The sequence below is a fragment of the Scyliorhinus torazame genome, chromosome 2 (assembly GCF_047496885.1).
Source record: "Scyliorhinus torazame isolate Kashiwa2021f chromosome 2, sScyTor2.1, whole genome shotgun sequence".
Taxonomy (NCBI): Eukaryota; Metazoa; Chordata; class Chondrichthyes; order Carcharhiniformes; family Scyliorhinidae; genus Scyliorhinus; species Scyliorhinus torazame.
This window is the reverse complement of record NC_092708.1, coordinates 262,939,642-262,961,372: the sequence shown is the minus strand read 5'-3', so window position 1 is coordinate 262,961,372 and position 21,731 is coordinate 262,939,642. Positions and strand designations below refer to the sequence as shown.

The 21,731-nt window shown below is 45.0% G+C and overlaps 1 protein-coding gene across 4 annotated transcripts in view; it reads right to left on the bottom strand.

Moving 5' to 3' along the window:
• Window positions 1–21,731, bottom strand: part of zfyve19 (zinc finger, FYVE domain containing 19) — a 44,969-nt gene that overhangs the window by 3,980 nt on the left and 19,258 nt on the right. Inside the window, exons 6-11 of one of the 4 annotated variants that reach the window (XM_072486451.1) lie at window positions 20,632–20,740; window positions 20,050–20,256; window positions 17,800–17,882; window positions 15,868–15,960; window positions 6,470–6,549; window positions 5,355–5,494 (exon numbers count right to left, since the gene is read on the bottom strand). In XM_072486451.1, coding sequence (XP_072342552.1) covers window positions 5,355–5,494; window positions 6,470–6,549; window positions 15,868–15,960; window positions 17,800–17,882; window positions 20,050–20,256; window positions 20,632–20,740 — 712 coding nt within the window. The remainder of the gene's footprint in view (window positions 1–5,354; window positions 5,495–6,469; window positions 6,550–15,867; window positions 15,961–17,799; window positions 17,883–20,049; window positions 20,257–20,631; window positions 20,741–21,731) is intronic. The other 3 variants (XM_072486460.1, XM_072486469.1, XM_072486477.1) reach the window with 3 other exon arrangements.

Here is a 21,731-nt window from a genome sequence, read left to right as displayed (position 1 = left end):
TAGTGGGAAGTTGTGCTTGGTGTCTGAGGAGATAGGAGAGGTGCTAAATGAATATTTTTTGTCAGTATTCACAAAGGAAAAAGACAATGTTGTCGAGGAGAATACTGAGATTCAGGCTACTAGACTAGAAGGGCTTGAGGTTCATAAGGAGGAGGTGTTAGCAATTCTGGAAAGTGTGAAAATAGATAAGTCCCCTGGGCCGGATGGGATTTATCCTCGGATTCTCTGGGAAGCTAGGGAGGAGACTGCTGAGCCTTTGGCTTTGATCTTTAAGTCATCTTTGTCTACAGGAATAGTGGCAGAAGACTGGAGGATAGCAAATATTGTCCCCTTGTTCAAGAAGGGGAGTAGAGCCAACCCCGGTAACTATAGACCAGTGAGCCTTACTTCTGTTGTGGGCAAAATCTTGGAAAGGTTTATAAGAGATAGGATGTATAATCATCTGGACAGGAATAATTTGATTAGAGATAGTCAACACGGTTTTGTGAAGGGTAGGTCGTGCCTCACAAACCTTATTGAGTTCTTTGAGAAGGTGACCAAACAGGTGGATGAGGGTAAAGCAGTTGATGTGGTGTATATGGATTTCAGTAAAGCGTTTGATAAGGTTCCCCACGGTAGGCTACTGCAGAAAATACGGAGGCATGGGATTCAGGGTGATTTCACAGTTTGGATCAGAAATTGGCTGGCTGGAAGAAGACAAAGGGTGGTGGTTGATGGGAAATGTTCAGAATGGAGTCCAGTTACTAGTGGTGTACCACAAGGATCTGTTTTGGGGCCACTGCTGTTTGTCATTTTTATAAATGACCTGGAGGATGGCGTAGAAGGATGGGTGAGTAAATTTGCAGATGACACTAAAGTCGGTGGAGTTGTGGACAGTGCGGAAGGATGTTACAAGTTACAGAGGGACATCGATAAGCTGCAGCGCTGGGCTGAGAGGTGGCAAATGGAGATTAATGCAGAAAAGTGTGAGGGGATTCATTTTGGAAGGAATAACAGGAAGACAGAGTACTGGGCTAATGGTAAGATTCTTGGCAGTGTGGATGAGCAGAGAGATCTCGGTGTCCATGTACATAGATCCCTGAAAGTTGCCACCCAGGTTGAGAGGGTTGTTAAGAAGGCGTACGGTGTGTTAGCTTTTATTGGTAGAGGGACTGAGTTTCGGAGCCATGAGGTCATGTTGCAGCTGTACAAAACTCTGGTGCGGCCGCATTTGGAGTATTGCGTGCAATTCTGGTCGCCGCATTATAGGAAGGACGTGGAAGAATTGGAAAGAGTGCAGAGGAGATTTACCAGAATGTTGCCTGGTATGGAGGGAAGATCTTATGAGGAAAGGCTGAGGAACTTGAGGCTGTTTTCGTTAGAGAGAAGAAGGTTAAGAGGTGACTTAATTGAGGCATACAAGATGATCAGAGGATTGGATAGGGTGGACAGTGAGAGCCTTTTTCCTCGGATGGTGATGTCTAGCACGAGGGGACATAGCTTTAAATTGAGGGGAAATAGATATAGGATAGATGTCAGAGGTAAGTTCTTTACTCAGAGAGTAGTACGGGCATGGAATGCCCTGCCTGCAACAGTCGTGGACTCGCCAACACTAAGGACATTCAAATGGTCATTGGATAGACATATGGACGATAAGGGAATAGTGTAGATGGGCTTTAGAGTGGCTTCACAGGTCGGCGCAACATCGAGGGCCGAAGGGCCTGTACTGCGCTGTAATGTTCTATGTTGGAGGCTGTTACGGGAATTGAACCGTGCTGCAAGGCAGGCCAGCAGCACGGTTCAATTCCCGTAACAGCCTCCCCGAACAGGCGCCGGAATGTGGCGACTAGGGGCTTTTCACAGTAACTTCATTGAAGCCTACTTGTGACAATGAGCGATTTTCATTCATTCATTTTCATTCATTCATTCATTCTATGTCTCCCAACCCCTATCGTCTCCCAACCCCTATCGTCTCCCAACCCCTATCGTCTCCCAACCCCTATTTTCTTCCTTCATGCAGTACTTTGTGCTTATTGATGTTCAATTTCGCCCACCATGGTTCTGCCGACTTGTAAATGTACCTACATCTAGCACACTGTAACCTCTCCAGTCCGGAACTCTGAAATTTGGAAACATTGGTAGTCCAGAATTTTTGCAGCAGGTCCCTACAGCTCTCAAGATGAGCTAACCATCACATCAAAATTGCTCTGGACCCACTGATTCAATACTGCCAACAGCAAATGGAGCAGGGTGAGCCAAAAGTGCTCTTCAATCTTAGGAAACATCTTTATCAATGGAACTGGAATGTTTGTGCACAGGCCAAGACAGGCCAGTGCAACTCAGTGACTGACTAATGTGCCCAGAGAGGAAAGAATGGAAGGTCACGCAGATGAACTGGGAAGGTGAATGACGGCTTCAAACTTTGCTGTGTTTCTGCTCCTGCTCTATAGGTTCATTACCCAGAGTTGCTTTGCTAGCACCGCCAAAAGTGGAAGAGGGGTGTGTGAGCGTGTTGTTAGTGTGATGCAAAACGTAAAATGGTTTCGGTTTCATTTTTGGTTGTAATGAGCTTTGGTGCCTAGAAGTCTAAGTGGACCCATGGCTGAAAGATTATGGCCGGGATTCTCCCCTACCTGGTGGGGCGGGGGGTCCTGGCTGGATGGAGTGGTGATTAACTGAAGTCAGTTTATAGGACTCAGTAACATGATCAGTTTAGCGGTGATGTTACTGAAATAGTGAGCTTAAAGTGCAGTCTTGGGTGGGACACATGTTGGATGAGAAGCATCAAGTGAATGGTCAAGAATTCAAGGGAAGTCAACCGTTTGCACGTGTGCCAGTCCCAAGCAAGAAGCCTTTGTGTCAAGCTAGTGATAACACTCATTTGTTTGTCTGTGAAGATATTGCTGGGCAGAGGAATACTGGGAATTTAAATTATCTTATTGTGTTTGTATTGCTATCTTTCCAATCTTTTGTCTGGTGTAATATGCTTCTTTCTTGCTTCAATGAACATTTTATTCTTACTGTTAGAAAGCTCATCAGCTCACTCCCATGAATTTGTTCAGTAACTTTCCTTCACAGTTTTCAAACCAAAAGTAGGATCCATCAAGCAAGGTTTCACTCTGGGATTTGACTTGTTCAGTATAACACCAGCTGGGATTGTAACAGAGTGTGTATATGTGTGGAGCTGTTTATGCGTGTTAAAATGAGGTCACGTTGGAAAATAGTGGGAAGTAGCGATGTAGAAGGTACAGATTAGATAACAGCAATAATCTTCAAATGTATACTGAGAATACATTACGATTTACAAGCTTCAAAGAACATTTCTAAAGGAATGCATTGCTTAACAGTTGACGGTTCTCAATTTTTTCTGGACCCCTGGGCATTAGCTCCTATTTTTAAAATGAATGGTTTTGAAAACATGCACTTTGGTCACTTTACATTAGTTTTGGCATTTTTTTTTGGTCTCAGTTTCCCATACTTGCGGCTAGATATTCTAACATTATTCTATAATCCAGAAAATTCTAAAATCCAGAAATGCGTTGGGTCCCAAGCATTCGAGACTGGAGAAGTTGCAGTGTAATTCCCCAGCTGTTCTACAAAATCTGACCAAACCACAACAATCCTCATCCCAATTTTGCATAGTCTATTGAATTTTACAAACTTGCATTGAATTGCACATCTAGGTTGTTTAAGCAGACAAGAAACATGAAGGCTCTCAGGACTGAACCCTGGACATTCACTAAATACATCTCCAGTCTGACATCATTCCCTAACATAACCTCTCATTTGCACGCTCATTTTCAACCAATTTCCTAGACTCCTCATAGTTTTGCCAAAGATGCACATTGTGTTAAGATTGTACAACAACCCTTTACCAAAAGCTTTCTGACATATATCATGCAGTATTTCAATGACCACTTGGGGTGTCACTTCCTCACAAATAAATCCATACAACAGATCAATCGAAAGTTTATTTTCCGGAAACATGCGGTTGACACACACCAGATTATTTTCCCTATGATTAATTCTATTCTTTTATTGGTTCCACCTAAGCATATAGAGCTGTGTCAGCACATGTACTGTACACACACAGTTGGCACTGGTTTATTTTTTAGTCAACTGAAAATAGTTTGCAAAATTGTCAAAAAAAAACATTTTTTGAAATAAGTATTCCAGTATCAAAACTCTGAAGTGAAATATATTATGTTGGGATACTCAAACACATTGCTGTATGGCAAAATGCAGGGATGCATGCCTTCATTTATTTGATCTGCCATTAAACTTTGTTTTGGTACTGGACCAGACCCCATTGCATGTTAGGAAACTGGACGAGAAGCCCCGACCATATTAAAACAAACAAACTTTATTTTTAACACAGGACCAATTACATTAACATCGCAGAAAATAGCATACAATCAACAGTTAAACAACTCTTGACAATAAAAGGAAATACTTTAACTTATACTTTCTCTATCTTCAATTAAGCAAAGCCCATTACAGGTCAAAAACCACTTGTAAATAAAGTTAGCAAACACAAGGATACTTGCTATCCTCCATGTAGAGAGTTACTTTCAGCAAAGGAGAGATTTTTTCAGACAAGTTACAAGTCCTTCTGTCTTGAGCAGACACTCCCCCCTCAATTATCTAAACCCCACGGAACCTTGTTTCTATGAACAAAAGTCCATTAGCCCTAATAGGCAAACAGGGAATGCAGCAAAGGTTTACCAGGCTGATTCCTGGGATGGCGGGACTGTCATATGAGGAGAGACTAAGTCAGTGAGGTTTATATTCATTGGAGTTCAGAAGAGTGAGAAGGGATCTCATAGAAATTTACAAAATTCTAACAGGGCAGATTCAGAAAGAATGTTCCCGATTGTGGGGAGTCCAGAACTAGGGGTCACAGTTGAGGATACAGGATAAACCTTTTAGGACTGAGGTGAGGAGAAATTTCTTCACCAGTGAGTGGTGAATCTACCACAGAATGTAGTTGAGAACAAAATGTTGTGTAATTTCAAGAAGGAATTAGATATAGCTCTTGGGACTAAAGGGATCAAGGGATATGGGGGGGGGGGGGGGGGGGAGACGGTATTAGGGTATTGAACTTGATGATCAGCCATGATCATAGTGAATGGTGGAGCAGATCGAAGGGCCAAATGGCCTCCTCCTGCTTCTATTTTCTATGTAATTAAATGGTTAGAATCAATGATTATCTCACTTTTACAACATCTTAATTGAATCTTTGCGGCCACACAGCCTCTCTGTATGTCTGTATAGAAATATAATACTGCAACAGATATTTAATACAATGAAGGAACAGTTTCCTACATTCAAGACAACTTTGTATCACATCCCAGCTAGTAAACTGGTGTTCCTACCTAAAGCATCTCTGGCAGTAGAGGTCTCCATCACAGTCACGACAACGGAGCACAGCATCACTATTGCAGATACAGCACCAAGGTAGTTCCTCATCACTGTCTGATGGCTCAGCAAATGGCTTATTGGGTGGAGAACATAGCTGACAGACACAAATTAGAAGTTCACATTTAGTAAACAAATTTATTTGGTACTTTTAGCATAGAAAAAGATACAAAGGCACATCACAAGAATGCTATCAAACAAAATCTGGCATCAAGTCACACAAGGCATATTAGAATAGATGACCTAAATCTGAGATGTAGGTTTTAAATAGTGTCATAATGAAGGGGAGGGGGATACAGAGACAGTGAAGTTTAGGTACGGAATTATAGAGCTTACAGCATAAACAGCTGAATGCATGACTGCCAATTATGGAATGACCAAAATCAGGGATCCAAAAAAGAATAGGAGTTGAGAGGCACAGACATTGTGAAGAGTTATAGGGTAAGAGTTAGGGAGGGTCAAGGCCATGGAGAAAATTTGAAACAAGGATGAGAATGTTAAGAGTGGGTAAGATAAGTGGCACAAAAGACATATTACTTCAAAAAATAATAGTACGCCACATATTCTTTTATTTAATAATAGAGCTGTTCTATACTTTACTTACACCGTATTTAGAAGATCAGGGCCGGGATTCTCCTTTCCGGGGACTAAGTCCCCATGCCAGCGGGAAAACCGGCGCCAACGACTCCGGCGTCAACGGGCCCCCAAGGTGAGGAATTCTCACCTGTCTCGGGGCTAGATGGATGCCGGAGGCTTTGGCGCCGCTCCAAAGGGACTGCGCGAGTTTGCACATGCTCAGAACGGCCGTCGTGATCTCGCGCATGCGCAGAACCGCCGGCATGATTCCGCGCATGCAGAGCAGCCGGTGTATTTTGCCGCATGCGCAGGGGGTTCTTTACTCCACGCCGGCCATGGCGGAGCCCCTGTAGGGAGGAAGGAAGGAGTGCCTCCACGGAACAGGCCCGCCCGCAGCTTGGTGGGCCCCTATCGCGGGCCAGCCCACTGTGGGCCCCCCCGGGGTCGGATCCCCCCCGCGGGCCTCCCCCCTCGGGGACCGCCGATGCCAATTTACCTGCCAGGTCCCGCCGTGTGGGACCATGCGTAACCGGCCAAAAACGAACGTCCGCCCGGCCCATCGGGACCCGGATAATCCTGCAGGACAACATTTTTCTAAATTGTTCAGGTTGGAAAGGCTCAATTCTCTCTTTTGTCCGGGGAATTGCCAATACAGCCAACTTGTCTGTCCACTGGAATTTGAATATGGATTCTTCAAGTCATTTAATAACTGATTTGCAACTTGGGCTGTTAGATTTCAAATTTCACTCAACATGCACACCGAAAAGTGATCTGAACAAGCCAATGCATCTAAGTAAGTGCAATTGTTAGGTTGGAAGGGATAAGCAACGCACCGGGCCAGAATCAAATATATGTGCAGGACAGGCATTTATAAAATGCAATTATCCCTGGTTTATTCATTGTTCAGAAACTACTAGCTTGTATGGGATATATTTTTACATATATACACAGCGAAAACAGCGCGAGAGGACAGAGAGCCGGGACAGCGAAAACAGCGTGGGAGGAGAGAGACGGGAGATTTAAAAAGCGCGGGAGGAGAGAGCCGGGACAGCGAAAACAGCGCGAGAGGAGAGAGAGCCAGGACAGCGAAAACAGCGCGAGAGGAGAGAGAGAGACGGGACAGCGAAAACAGCGCGGGAGTAAAGAGCCGGGAGATTTAAAAAGCGCGGGAGGAGAGAGCCGGGAGATTTAAAAAGCGCGGGAGGAGAGAGCCGGGACAGCGAAAACAGCGCGAGAGGAGAGAGAGCCGGGACAGCGAAAACAGCGCGGGAGGAGAGAGCCGGGAGATTTAAAAAGCACGTGAGGAGAGAGCCGGGACAGCGTAAACAGCGCGAGAGGGGAGAGAGCCGGGACAGCGAAAACAGCGCGGGAGGAGAGAGCCGGGAGATTTAAAAAGCGTGGGAGGAGAGAGCTGGGACAGCGAAAACAGCGCGAGAGGAGAGAGAGCCGGGACAGCGAAAACAGCGCGAGAGGAGAGAGAGCCGGGACAGCGAAAACAGGGCGGGAGGAGAGAGCCGGGAGATTTAAAAAGCGCGGGAGGAGAGAACGGGGACAGCGAAAACAGCACGAGAGGAGAGAGAGCCGGGACAGCGAAAACAGCGCGGGAGGAGAGAGCCGGGAGATTTAAAAAGCACGGGAGGAGAGAGCCGGGACAGCGAAAACAGCGCGAGAGGAGAGAGAGCCGGGACAGCGAAAACAGGGCGAGAGGAGAGAGAGCCGGGACAGCGAAAACAGGGCGAGAGGAGAGAGAGCCGGGACAGCGAAAACAGCGCGGGAGGAGAGAGCCGGGAGATTTAAAAAGCGCGGGAGGAGAGAGCCGGGACAGCGAAAACAGCGCGAGAGGAGAGTGAGCCGGGACAGCGAAAACAGCGCGGGTGGAGAGAGCCGGGAGATTTAAAAAGCGCGGGAGAGAACCGGGACAGTGTTGGGAGAGGTGAGTGCACAAAAGGTGTGGCAGGAGTGCCTTTAGTCATGGAGTGCTGATTGGAATAGAGTGCATCTGAGTTTAGGTGAGTGACTGAGTTCGGGTGAGTGGCGAGAGAGGGCTGTGTTTTTGTTGGTGTTCGGTTTTATCCTTGAGGTTATATTAAAAAAATATATATATTATTTAAATTAATTAACTAATTGAATATGGCTGGACAGGTGATGTGCTGTTGCTGTATGATGATGGAACTGGTGGATCCCATTGAGACCGTCAGTGACCACATCTGCAGCAAGTGTTGGCTGCTCGAGGAACTTCGGATCAGAATTGATGAGCTGGAGACCGAGCTGCACACACTGCGGCACATGTGCCCGGGATAATTTCCTGGAACAGTATGTAATGGAACCTACAAGGGAACAAGCGGTCCTAGATCTGGTCCTGTGTAATGAGGCAGGATTGATTAATGATCTCATAGTTCGGGATCCTCTTGGAAGGAGCGACCACAATATGGTGGAATTTAAAATACAGTTGGAGGATGACAAGGTAAAATCAAACACTAGTGTTTTGTGCTTAAACAAAGGCGATTACAATGGGATGAGAGAAGAACTAGCTAAGGTAGACTGGGAGCAAAGACATCATGGTGAAGCAGTTGAGGAACAGTGGAGAACCTTCCGAGCGATCTTTCACAGTGTTCAGAAAAGGTTCATACCGACAAAAAAGAAAGACGGTAGAAACAGGAAAAATCGACCGTGGATATCTAAGGAGGTGAGGGAGAGTATCAAATTGAAGGAAAAAACATACAAAGTGGCAAAAATTAGTGGGAGACTAGAGGACTGGGAAGTCTTTAGGGGCAACAGAAAGCTACTAAAAAGGCTATAAAGAAGAGTAAGGTAGACAATGAAAGTAAACTGGCTCAGAACATTAAAGCAGATAGTAAAAACTTCTACAAATATATAAGACAAAAAAGAGTGGCTAAGGTAAATATTGGTCCTTTGGAAGATGAGAAGGGAGATTTAATAATAGGAGACAGGGAAATGGCTGAGGAGCTGAACAGGTTTTTTGGGTCAGTCTTCACAGTGGAGGACACAAATAACATGCCAGTGACTGATGGAAATAAAGATATGATAGGTGAGGACCTTGAGATGATTGTAATCACTAAGCAGGCAGTATTGGGCAAGTTAATGGGGCTAAAGGTAGACAAGTCTCCTGGCCCTGATGGGATGCATCCCAGAGTGTTAAAAGAGATGGCTAGGGAAATTGTAAACGCACTAGTGATAATTTATCAAAATTCACTAGACTCTGGGGTGGTCCCAGAGGATTGGAAAGTAGCAAACGTGACACCATTGTTTAAAAAAGGAGGTCGGCAGAAAGCGGGTAATTATAGGCCGGTAAGCTTAACTTCGGTTGTAGAGAAAATGCTGGAATCTTTCATTAAGGAGGAAATAGCAGGGCACCTGGAGGGAAATTGTCCCATTGGGCAGACGCAGCATGGGTTCACAAAGGATAGGTCGTGTCTGACTAATTTGGTAGAATTTTCTGAGGAGATTACCAGTGCAGTAGATAACGGGGGGCCAATGGATGTGGTATATCTGGATTTCCAGAAAGCTTTTGACAAGGTGCCACACAAAAGGTTGCTGCATAAACTAAAGATGCATGGCATTGAGGGTAAAGTGGTAGCATGGGTAGAGGATTGGTTAACTAACAGAAAGAAGAGAGTGGGGTTATTTGGGTGTTTCTCTGGTTGGCAACCTGTAACTAGTGGGGTCCCTCAAGGATCAGTGTTGGGCCCGCAGTTGTTCACAATTTACATAGACGATTTGGAGTTGGGGACCAAGTGCAATGTGTCAAAGTTTGCAGACGACACGAAGATGAGTGGGAAAGCAAAAAGTGCAGAGGATACCGGAAGTCTGCAGAAGGATTTGGATAGGTTAGGTGAATGGGCTAGGGTCTGGCAGATGGAATTCAATGTTGCCAAGTGTGAGGCTATCCATTTTGGGAGGAATAACAGCAGAATGGATTATTATTTAAACGGTAAGATGTTAAAACATGCTGCTATGCAGAGGGACCTGGGTGTGCTGGTGCACGAGTCGCAAAATGTTGGTGTGCAGGTGCAACAGGTGATTAAGAAGGCTAATCGAGTTTTGTCTTTCGTTGCTAGAGGGGTGGAGTTCAAGACTAGGGAGGTTATGCTGCAATTGTATAGGGTGTTGGTGAGGCCGCATCTGGAGTATTTTGTTCAGTTTTGGTCTCCTTACCTGAGAAAGGACATATTGGCACTGGAGGGAGTGCAGAGGAGATTCACTAGGTTGATCCCAGAGTTGAGGGGATTAGATTATGATGAGAGGTTGAGTAGACTGGGACTGTACTCATTGGAGTTTAGAAGGATGCGGGGGATCTTATTGAAACATATAAAATTATGAAGGGAATAGATAGGATAGATGCGGGCAGGTTGTTTCCACTGGTCGGGGAAAGCAGAACTAGGGGGCATAGCCTCAAAATAAGGGGAAGTAGATTTAGGACGGAGTGTAGGAGGAACTTCTTCATCCAAAGGGTTGTGAATCTCTGGAATTCCTTGCCCAGTGAAGCAGTTGAGGCTCCTTCTTTAAACGTTTTTAAGAAAAAGATAGATACCTTTCTAAAGAATAAAGGGATTCGGGGATATGGTGTACGGGCCGGAGAGTGGAGCTGAGTCCACAAAGATCAGCCATGATCTCATTAAATAGCGGAGCAGGCTCGAGGGGCCAGATGGCCTACTTCTGTTCCTAGTGCTTATATTTCCCTCTTTCCTACTATCACTTCACATCAGACAGTAGGCCAGGCTGACACTTGCTTCCTCACCTCTGTAGTGCCAAGGATGACACTCTTTCTCTCAACCTTACAGGGAGCTAGGTGACTCTTTTGAAATGACGTATATGACTTTGTCATGGCATGGTAGTCAGATGCCCACATTCCATCAGTTACTTATAGGGTCTTTAAATATTTAATTCACTAAAAAAATTAAAAGTCTAAGTTAAATCTTTAAAGGGTAGAAATACTCAAAATCGTGTGATAGAATAAAGGTATTATTTTACACGTGATACTGTAAGTTAAGCGAGTCAAGACTTGGGTTGCAAATCATACAGTGAAACTGGAAAAATGCAAAAGGAATTGTAAAAAAGAAAATATTTGGTCCATAAAACTGTCAGTTATCAGTTGTTGATGTGTTCAACAGGAGCTGAAGGATCTCCTACAGGGCTATCTGTGTAATAATGCATCCTATTAATCTTTTCATTCTTGTTGGCCAAACCTACTGCACTTTTCCCTTCTTTTTCACTGTCCCCATACCACTCATTCTGGCCCTCTGGTCAACACTCAAGAGCCATTTAATGGAAGGGCATCTGATCATGACCTCAAAGAATAAGGTTTCATTCCAGTCAGAAATCACACAATGGTCAAGATTGGGAAATGCACAAACTCGACCATTCCTTGAACCCTTAATTATTTTCAATTGATAAAACAAGTCCTCATGGATCAGAATTGAAAATGATTTGAACGTCACATGCTAGTTCCAGAAGTTCAGGAAGGTAACCTTAAGAGACAATGTTTGGTCCACCTGAGAGACTACATGATTTCTGTGAAATGTGCTGTGTTCAAAAGCATCTAACCTGAGCAGTTAGCAGAATTTGGTTCATGGTTACCATTCACCAACATCTAGTGCGCAGCAAATCAATTAAATAATGGAAATTCTGGGCAGCACGGTGGCACAATGGTTAGCACTGCTGCCTCACGGCGCCGAGGTCCCAGGTTTGATCCTGGCCCTGGGTCACTGTCCGTGTGGAGTTTGCACATTCTCCCTGTTTTTGCCTGGATTTCGCCCCCACAACCCAAAAAAGATGTGCTGAGTAGGTAGATTGGCCACGCTAAATTGTGGCCACATTAAATTGCCCCTTAATTGGAAAAATGAATTGGATACTCTAAATTTTTTTTTTTTTTAAATGATGGAAATTCAATTAGGGAGAACATCAGTGAAGAGATAATTAACTAAGATCCATGGTTGCCAACCTTTGTGAACAAGGGCTGGAACCGGTTGGATCTGAGGCACCCCCTTTCTACGTCCTCCAGAAGACACTTGGTATTGAGAAATTGGATTTTGTTTTTTTTAAACCCCAAAAAAGGGAATTCAGTACTTGGAGAAGCACTTATTTGATAAATTTGAGGAATGGAAAATAGGTGAATTTGTATGTTCAAAATAGGGACTTAAAACTGTTCCCATATTTAGAGCACAGTGCTAGCAAATATTGTAGGTCGGATGGAATACAAATTAGCATAAATCTCTCTCTACTGTGCCCCAAGAACAAGCCTCAACTCCAACACAGAGGAACATGCACTACTGCAATAATGTGCCCTAGCCATTTTTATACCAGCTTCAATTGTCATAAATTGCAAATGCTAAAGGAGAAAGGAAAGGATTTGCATTTATATATCACCTTTTGCAAGAAATGTTTGGTGATTGAGTGATAAATATTGGCCACAAAATCCCCTACTCTAGTTTTAAATTGATAAAGGAGCATTGTCCACTAGAGGGCGAACAAGGCCTCAGTTTAATGTCTCATCTGACAGATGGCACGCCTCCAATAGTCCAGGACTTCCTCAGTACTACACTGAAGCCTCAGCCCAAATCATGTGCTGGAGTCTTTAGAATAGGGTTTGAACCTGTAACTTCTAGATAAGAGGCGGAAGAGCTAAGGCTATCACCTTCGGAGTAAGAAGAGATGTTGGATTTATTACCACTTTGGTGAAATAAGTATGGTCAGAGTAAGTTATCAAGAAAGGTACTTAAATTGGACACTACGAATGGGTTAAGAATCAATTGGATGCACTATTGGAGAAAGATTAATTGAAAAACATGTTGAAAAACCAGGTTAGTAAGTTTAGTTTATGATAAAGAGAATGTGCTTGTTCTAAAATCTCTGGTTCTAAGCACATTCTGTGATCAAACTTGCATTGTCAACGGATGACAAGTTTCATGCAGTTTCACGTTCCTACCAGCACTGTCTTGAAATTGCCCAATCTCATTTTACCCAGCACTATTTCTAGCTGTTAGAAATGTTTCTCATGTCAGTGTTATTTGATCTGGGTGGGATTTACCGACCAACCCGCTGCATGTTTTCTTTTTTTTTTATAAATGTATTTTATGCCAAACATATTCAAAAGTATAAAAACATGAATCAAAAACATTATCAACACCCTTATAGTTCGTGCAAAATTTTCCCCTTTTCACCTCCTCCCATCCTCCTCCCCTCTCCCCGCAACTTAAACAATTCCTCAAACATGGCCCCCACTGTGTCTCAAAGCCCTCCGCTGATCCCCACAAATCGAAACTGATCTTTTCCAGCCAGAGGAAATCGTACAGGTCCCCCAGCCAGGTGCAACTCCTGGCGGCATTGCCGATGGTCAGTCCAACAATATCCTCCGCCGGGCAATAAGAGAGGCGAAGGCCACAACATTGGCCTTCCTCCCCCCCATCAACTGGCATTTCCGATACTCCCAAAATCGCCACCATTGGGTCCAGCCCGACCTATACCCCTGCAATCTTCGATAGTGTCCCGAATATCCCCCCAGTACCTCTCCAACTTCCACAGCCCCAGAATATATGCGTGTGATTGTCTGGTCCTCGCCCACACTTCTCCCACTCGTCTGCCACCCCCTGGAAGAACCCACTCATCCTCGCCTGAGTCACATGCACCACCTTAAATTAAACCAAACTCATCCTCGCACGCGAGGAGGTTGAATTTACCCTAGGCATCACCTCACTCCATACTCCCCATCCTATCTCCGCACCCCACCCCCCAGCTTCTCCCATTTGTTCTTAATCCTCACCACCTGTGCTCCCCCAGTCACCCATATATATCACCAATCCTGCCCTCCCTTTCCACATCCAGGAGCAGCAAACTCTCCAATAGGGTGATTCCCATTCCCCCAGATATCTTAACCTGTCCTGGCTACCCTAAATGGCAACACCTAAATGGCAGCTTGGGAGACCATCGCCATTCCTTCCACGCAAGGTCCCTCACTTGGATAAACCTGAACTCGCTTCCCTTCGGCAACTCCACCCTCTCCCGCAACTCTTCCAGATCTTCAAACCTCTCCTCCAGGTACAAACCCCTCGCCCTCACCAACCCCAGCTCCCTCCACTTCCTATACATGCCATCCATCTCCACCGGCTTAAACCCATGGTTCCCACACAACAGTGTCAGCACCAATATCCCCTGAATCCTAAAGTGCCTCCTCAACTGATTCCACATCCTAATTGCAGTTTGCACACCAGACTCACTGTGTACCTCCTCGGCACCAGCGGAAGCGAAGCTGTCACCATGACCCTCAAGTTGGACCCCCCAACAGGATTCCTCCTCCACCCGAACCTATTCTAACCCCCTCCTTCCCACCACCGCCTCACCTTCTCTGCAATCGCCGCTCAATAGTAATGCAGCAGGTTTGTTAGTGCCAACCCCCCTTTCTGCCTATGTAACAGGACCCCTTTATCCTTGGTATCTTCCCGCCCATATAAACTCTAAATTCGCTGCGTCCGGTTTCCGGATAAAGGCCTTTGGGATGAAGATTGGGAGGGTCTGGAATACAAACAGGAACCTCGGCAGCACATTCACTTTAACCACCTGAACCCTCCCCTCCAATGTCAGATGTAACGTATCCCATCTCCTAAAATACCCCCTCATCTCCACCAACGTTGTCAGGTTCCATTTGTGCATTGTCGCCCATTCCCCCAGATATCTTAACCTGTCCTGGCTACCCTAAATGGCAACACCCCCAGATTGGCTCCCCGACCCACCGCATTCACCAGAAACACCTCACTCTTACTGACATCCAACTTAGAACCCGAGAAGGCCCCAAACCTCTCCAGTATATCCATAATTCCCCCCAAACCCTCCAACAGGTCCGACACGAACAGCAACAGGTCATCTGCGTAGAGCAACACCCGGTGTTTCCTATTCCCTCTCACAATCCCTGCCACTCTACTGACCCCCTAAGGGCCATCGCCAAGGGCTCTATCGCCAACGCGAACAACAATGGCGACAGCGAACACCCCTGCCTCGTTCCCCTGTGCAGCCCAACACTACCACATGTTTTTCAGTGGTGGAGGCTGGTGACCCCGTCGTTGTCAACGGGATTTCCTGGTGACAGCACCCAACGTTCCCGGAAACCAGTGCGCCAATGTGGAATCGGAATTTTCCGCCGACGTAATCAGCCGGTAAATCCTGCCCCTAATCTTAGCTGAAAAAATGGCTGAAGTATCAAAAGTATTTGGAACACGGAATTAGTACTAGATGAACATCATGAAAATTATCAGCACCCACTTGTTTACTTTGATCTCCAATTAGAGACATTGGGCGCAATTTAACAGAAAGGTGTCTTGTGTCATTTCAGGCGGGTTTGGCTGGAAGTATCTCCCCGGCTCTGTCGGCGAGTTCCCCACCGTTATCTAATCTTCAAGCCCTGGGGAGTTTCTCCCCAGGCTAGCCCACATTTAGAATTATTTTTACTGGGGAGTCGAACCCGATGGCCAGACTGATTCCTCAGAGATCAGGATGCCATTTTGAAACAGTGCCCGATACCTAAATGAGCTTGAGGGTCTCCCACAACCCCCATCCATGGGAAATGCCTCCCCCAACACATATGGACATTACCCCACAAATACCTCAAGTAAGGACACATCGCAAGGGGTCACTGGGGAGGCGGTTAGATCACGGGAGACCGTTAGATAGGGAGTTCTTCCCGTTAATGATATGGAGATTGGTCTTAATTGGTGATTACTGGTCTCTTGTCATGTCTGGGCGGGATCCGGATCACGCCAACTGGAGCACGTCGGTTACATCAGAAACCGATCGGCACCTGGCATGGATTCTAATTTTGCCCGCTCCCGCCATATAGCCCGATCCGCGCAGGGTGTAACGTGGCCGTTAAATCATGCCCAATACCTTCTTCCTGGTCGGTGTGGGCTGGGCTGGTTTAGGGGCCTCTACAGGGATGTTGTAGCCACTTGCTTCATCCAGGGCAATTTCTTCATTAACCTGGAGGTACAAGTAATGCAATCAGTCTGTGGAGGATAGCATTGTAACAGGAGTTGAAAATCTATCGTTAGATTAGAAGAAACAACTGATAAACAAATGTACCTGTTCAAACAGTGCCTGTCAATCATAAACCAAATATGATTCTGTTGTTTAAAAATTTGAAATAAAAACTAAAGAGCAAGTCGCATGCCAATGGTGGAGCAATAAAAAACAGGGATGTGCAAGGTGCCACTATTGGAGAAGCACCAAGATCTGTGGGGAGAATGTTGTTGTACTACTGGAAAGAGGAAAGAAGTCATGAATGTATTTGAAAACAAGGAGAGGAAGTTTAAAATATATCCTGTTACCTGTAACATATATATGTCACCCACTTTAAGGAAAGATCTTGTAATGATTTAGTATCTTTCACTATTGCCTCAGCAATCCAAAACCACTTCACACCCAGTGGAGTGCTATTGAAGTGTAATCACTGTTGCAAAACAGGGAGATGTTTTGGGTACAGAATAATCCCTCAAACAGTAATGAGATAAACAACCATTTCATCTGTTTTTGTTGTGATTGGTTGAGGCGAAATGTCAGTCAGAATTCCAGGAGAACTCCTTTGATTTTCTTCAAATTGTGCCATGAAATCTTTTATGATGACCGGGCTTTGGTTTAATACCAGTTGAACAGAAATCTGATAGAATCCCTACAATGCAGAAGCAGCTATTCAGCCCATGAAGTCTGCATCGATCCTTCAAAAGAGCACTCTACCCATGTCCACTCACCCACTATGCGGTGGCATAGTGGTATTGTCGCTGAACTAGTCATCCAGAGAGCCAGGATAATGATCTTGGGGCACGGGTATGAATCCCACCACGGCAGGTTATGGAATGTGAAACTCAATAAAATATCTGGAATTAAAAGTGTAATGATGACCATGAAACCATTGTCGATTGTTGTAAAATTCCATCTGATTCACTAATGTCCTTTGGGGAACAAAATCTGCCGCCCTTACCTGGTCTGGTCTACATGTGACTCCAGACCCACAGCAATGTGGTTGACTCTTAACTGGCCCCTCAAGGTCAATTAGGGATGGGTAATAAATGCTAGCACAGCCTGCGACGCCCACGAAAAAAAAATAATCCCCGTAACCCCATAACCTAACCCGCACATAACCTGGACACGAAGAGACAATTTATCATGGCCAAACCACCTAACCAGTACATCTTTTGACTCTCAGTTCTTGTTCACATCGTGGGTGGGATTCTCCGGGCTCATCCGAGAACAGAAAATTTGGCAGCCCAACCAAAACTCCATTCACTCTCAGTGGCAGCAGAAAATTCCAGCTGTGAACGCGAAAGCAAGGCTTCGGCCTGAGCAAAGAGTGACATTACTACATGCAACAAGCTAAGGAAAGTTCACTGTGATCTACTCAGGCTCCCTAATTCATCCAAAAAGCCAACTTCTCAAATCATCAGTTAGCAAAACAATAGAAGTTGATTTTCTCTCCCTGGGTTTTTTAATATAATGCAGCAATTTGGAATGTTTACAAAGGAGTACATCTCCATAAATCAATTAGCTTCTAACTGAATGGCTCAGCAAACTGCTCGCTATTCTGGGATTGAATTTACCCTTCCCGCGGAAGAGATGGGTGGGTGTGCAGGAGTGACGGAAGTCAACTATGTGGAAGAGGAAAATATAATTTAAAAAGGATAAAAAGTTCCCAGAGGGGCAGGAAAGTTTCAACTTCCGTGGTGCACCCTTCTCATTATGCTGCATTCCTCATAAAGTCTGCATCTTTGCTGGACCAAACACAGACCGTATTAAAATTCCCTCTTAAAATACTGCAGATCAGACCTGTTTAAGAATTCGCTTTGTGAGCAGCTCTTCATTTTCTTCATCGCTGTCCAGGTCAGTATCTTTCCAGTCATCCATAGCTGCTGTGAGAACAGAAAGTGGAAAAGTACACTTTTCAACACATCTGTTGCATTCTCTCTCTCCCACCATTAACATTGGTCGGAATTCTCTGACCCCCCGGGGGTCGGAGAATCGGCGGCGGGCCATGTGAATCGCGCCACGCCACCCCAATGCCGGGATGCGATGCCACTGGGGCTGGCGTGGTGCCGGTCGGGGTATGCGACGACTCTCCGCCCCGGGCTGGCGCGCCGATTCTCCGGCCTGAATGGGCCGTCACCAAAAAGCCGAGTCCCGTTAAGCCGTTCTAACATCCTCTGAGCCGGCGGGACCTCGGCCCCCTACATGACCCCGGCTCTATTAACACCCATATCCCCACACCATCCCAGCACCTTCTCCGCATTCAGTGCCCAATAACAATATATCAGGCTCAGCCCCCTGACTGCCGGTCCCTCTGGAGGACTGTCTTTTGAATCCTAGACACTTTACCCGCCCAAATAAACAAAGATCAATTTCTCCACTGCCCCCCCCCCCCAAAAGGATTTCAGCAGAAAAAGCAGCATAGACAGGCATACATTCCTTCCTTTTAGTTTGGAATTGAAGATAGAAATTCCCTCCTCCTAGTCTGGGATCTGAATATCTTTTAAGGTGTATTTGCATCCGCCTTATCGTCCAGAGGAATTGCCGGAGTGTGACGGACCAGGTCGCAGAATTGCCAGGCTGGTACCTTGGCTGGCAGTGTTTCAAATAGTGGAGGCAGGGGAAAATATTTTCATTTATTGCATTCACCCTATCCATCTGTGTAACTATTCCCCCAAGTCTCGTATATACTAGTTAAAATCTGCGAAGGAGACAAGAAGAATGCATGGGAGCGGAAACCTGTGGTACATACTGTAAACGAGAGTGTGAATATAAATACCTACAGAAAAATGTATTAAGACTAACCCAAGGTCATACATCACATACAAGTTCCTTTAATCTCAATCTCCCCTTTTACCGAATGACTGTTGGAAACACGATTACCATAAAGACATCCTCAAAATCATAGCATTGTTAAACCCCGCATGCAGCCTTCTACATTGCAACTCAGAGGGCCACATTCAGTGTACCTTGGGCCTACCTACTGTAGGAGAGCCTCAGCAATGAGTAGGTTCACACCATTCTCAGTACCATCTGAAGGACGTGGCATCCTTTTCCATGCCCTTGCTCCTCCCCACTCTGTGACAAAGGGCAGCACTTCCCAAAACATGGGGAATCTCATGGGGAAATTAGGCTAATCAGAATGAGTGATGTTCAGCTCCCATCTGGAACTGGAGTAATATCAAGCAATCAGGGGGCTCAATCTGGCAGGTTCGCTCAGCAAATCTGCCAATCCGCCCGAGCGCAGCAAACCACTGGCTGACCGTGAAAGACAAAGACCCCATAACGAACAGGCAGGGCCATTCCCCCTCAGCCGTAGGCTTCACTAGTAACCAGAAACCATGCTAAAATGAGCTAAATCAACCCCTAACCAAGACTGTTTCTAGTGCAAGTAGTCAACCCATGATACCTGAATGCATCACTGTCCTCGTCCAACAAGCACCGTGTGATCAAAACATACAAAGCTGTTATAAATTAAATATGAACATACAGTTAAAGATACAATGGCTTCATAAATAAATCAGTGAATGAGCTTTTATTCAAAAACTCAGCACATAAAGAAAACTATGCAGATTGTAGCTTCCCAGTTGGCTTTGTGACTTTGAGCTTTGCAGTAAGCCCAAGGTCCAATTTCCAGTTATTGCTGGATTAGTCGAGCTCAATCAGAAGTGGAGGGTGAGGCACAGGTGGTGGTGTGAGAAGCAACTGACAAACAGTAACATAAGTTCTTTTCAATACCACACTGAGAATTGCACATTGTATGATTGAATAGCTCAGTGTTTGGATTCACAAAGGTTTAGAGCCTCTTAAGCACAATGGAAAATTGGAAAAACAAGGGGATAAAATATTTTGTTTCTGCACCACTAATATTTCACTGGCCTTCACTGTCATTGTGTTAAAAGTTTGCATTGTCCCACCTATCGAATACCACTATGGGAATACCATCACCGTAAGCATTGCAGATATAAACAGCATTGCCAGAAGTACATTCAGATTTATTTATTTTTAATTCACAGACATGCACTGGGCTTATCCAAAACCATCTGCACTCACCAGCATTTGGGTCCTCTCCTTTCAATGTGGCCAGTCTCTTAGATATCTTTAATACTTGCTCCTTATGTAAATTGTCCTGCTTCAGCTCAGCTGTCGCCTGGTGCAGCAGATTACTTTTCTCTTCCTCCAAGCGTTTGGTGTTATCGTCAATGTCACTGTTGAAATTACGCGGATCGATTCCTTTATTCAGGTCATTCATTGCACCATCTATACTCAACACACAAAATGTTGTACTTTGTTATGCGTTGCTTAGAGATATTGGGGGATGAATTGGCCCATGGAGCACCTGTTCCTTTCAGTCAACAGTCACCACATAAGGCTTGAAAATGGGGTCCAAGAGCATGCACACTTCCAATGCAATGTCCATTACTATTTGCCTATACTATTTGCCTCAAATACCCTATGTGGCTCCATGTTCCTTTGGGTAACAAACTTTCTCTTGAATTACTTAATTGATTTATTAATGATCGCCGAATATATATATTTGCCCTCTATTTTTTAAATTAAAGAACAGAGCTTCACGCGAAGCACAAAATAAAGGTACAGACCAGAGTGGAAGAAAAGATCTTTTATACAACTTGCCTTCAATGTCAAAGCCGCATTTCTGGTCTATGGCTGCTTCTTCCGACATTTGTTTGAAGAGGTCATTGACTTGTTCCGTTTGAGTCCTGTTATCAGGAACTTGATAATTCTACAGCAGAAAAACAAGGTTCAGCTCATCTTGTAACACAACTTTGCAGGCAACTAAGTAACTGAATTAGTGATGTGGTCGGCTATGCCTTCACATCCGGGAAAGAGGTCAAAATCCAGTCCGGAATGCTGGGATGAAAGTCTCATTATGATTTATGGCTATATGGGTTTGATTTGAAAATGACCAGGCATTCTAATCCAGTTCTTGGAGTATAACTGCACATATTAGCATTAATTTATTAAACCAAGAGAGACCATTGTATAACTGGAGTGGGAAATGGATAAATTAGCACAATTAAGCAGGAGGGGATCACCTAGGTCATAGATAATAATAATAATTAATAATCTTTATTATTGTCACAAGTAGGCTTATGTTAACACTGCAATTAAGTTACTGTGAAAATCCCCTGGTCGCCACACTCTGGCACCTGTTTGGGTACACAGAGGGAGAATTCAGAATGTCTAATTTACCTATCAAGCATGTCTTTCAGGACTTGTGGGAGGAAACAGGAGCACCCGGAGGAAACCCATGCAGACACGGGGAGAACGTGCAGACTCCACACAGACAGTGACCCAAGCCGGGAATCAAACCCGAGTCCCTGGAGCTGTGAAGCAACAGTGCTAACCACTAAGATACTAATGGGGCACAACCGGTGACGTTTTCCTCTGCTTCCAACATCAAATACGCCTGATCTACAAACGTGATGCTTCAGTGCAAATGATAATATACTGCCAACAAGAGCAATATATAGCTGAACTTCATTCTAAGTGGTATAACAAAGGATCGCTCTCAAAACGTTGCCACTGGAAGCAAGGCCATACTTAGGAGTAGCCAGGTTCAGGAAGGCTCACCGCAAGTCAGAAGTCCTGATACATAGAAGTGCCTGGCCTTAGGCTGAACTCTTATCACAGCTGACATGTAAAAAGGACAAACTTCTCACAATGTCCATCAAAGTTAACAAGGAATTTGTTGGATTTCACCTCAACCATGT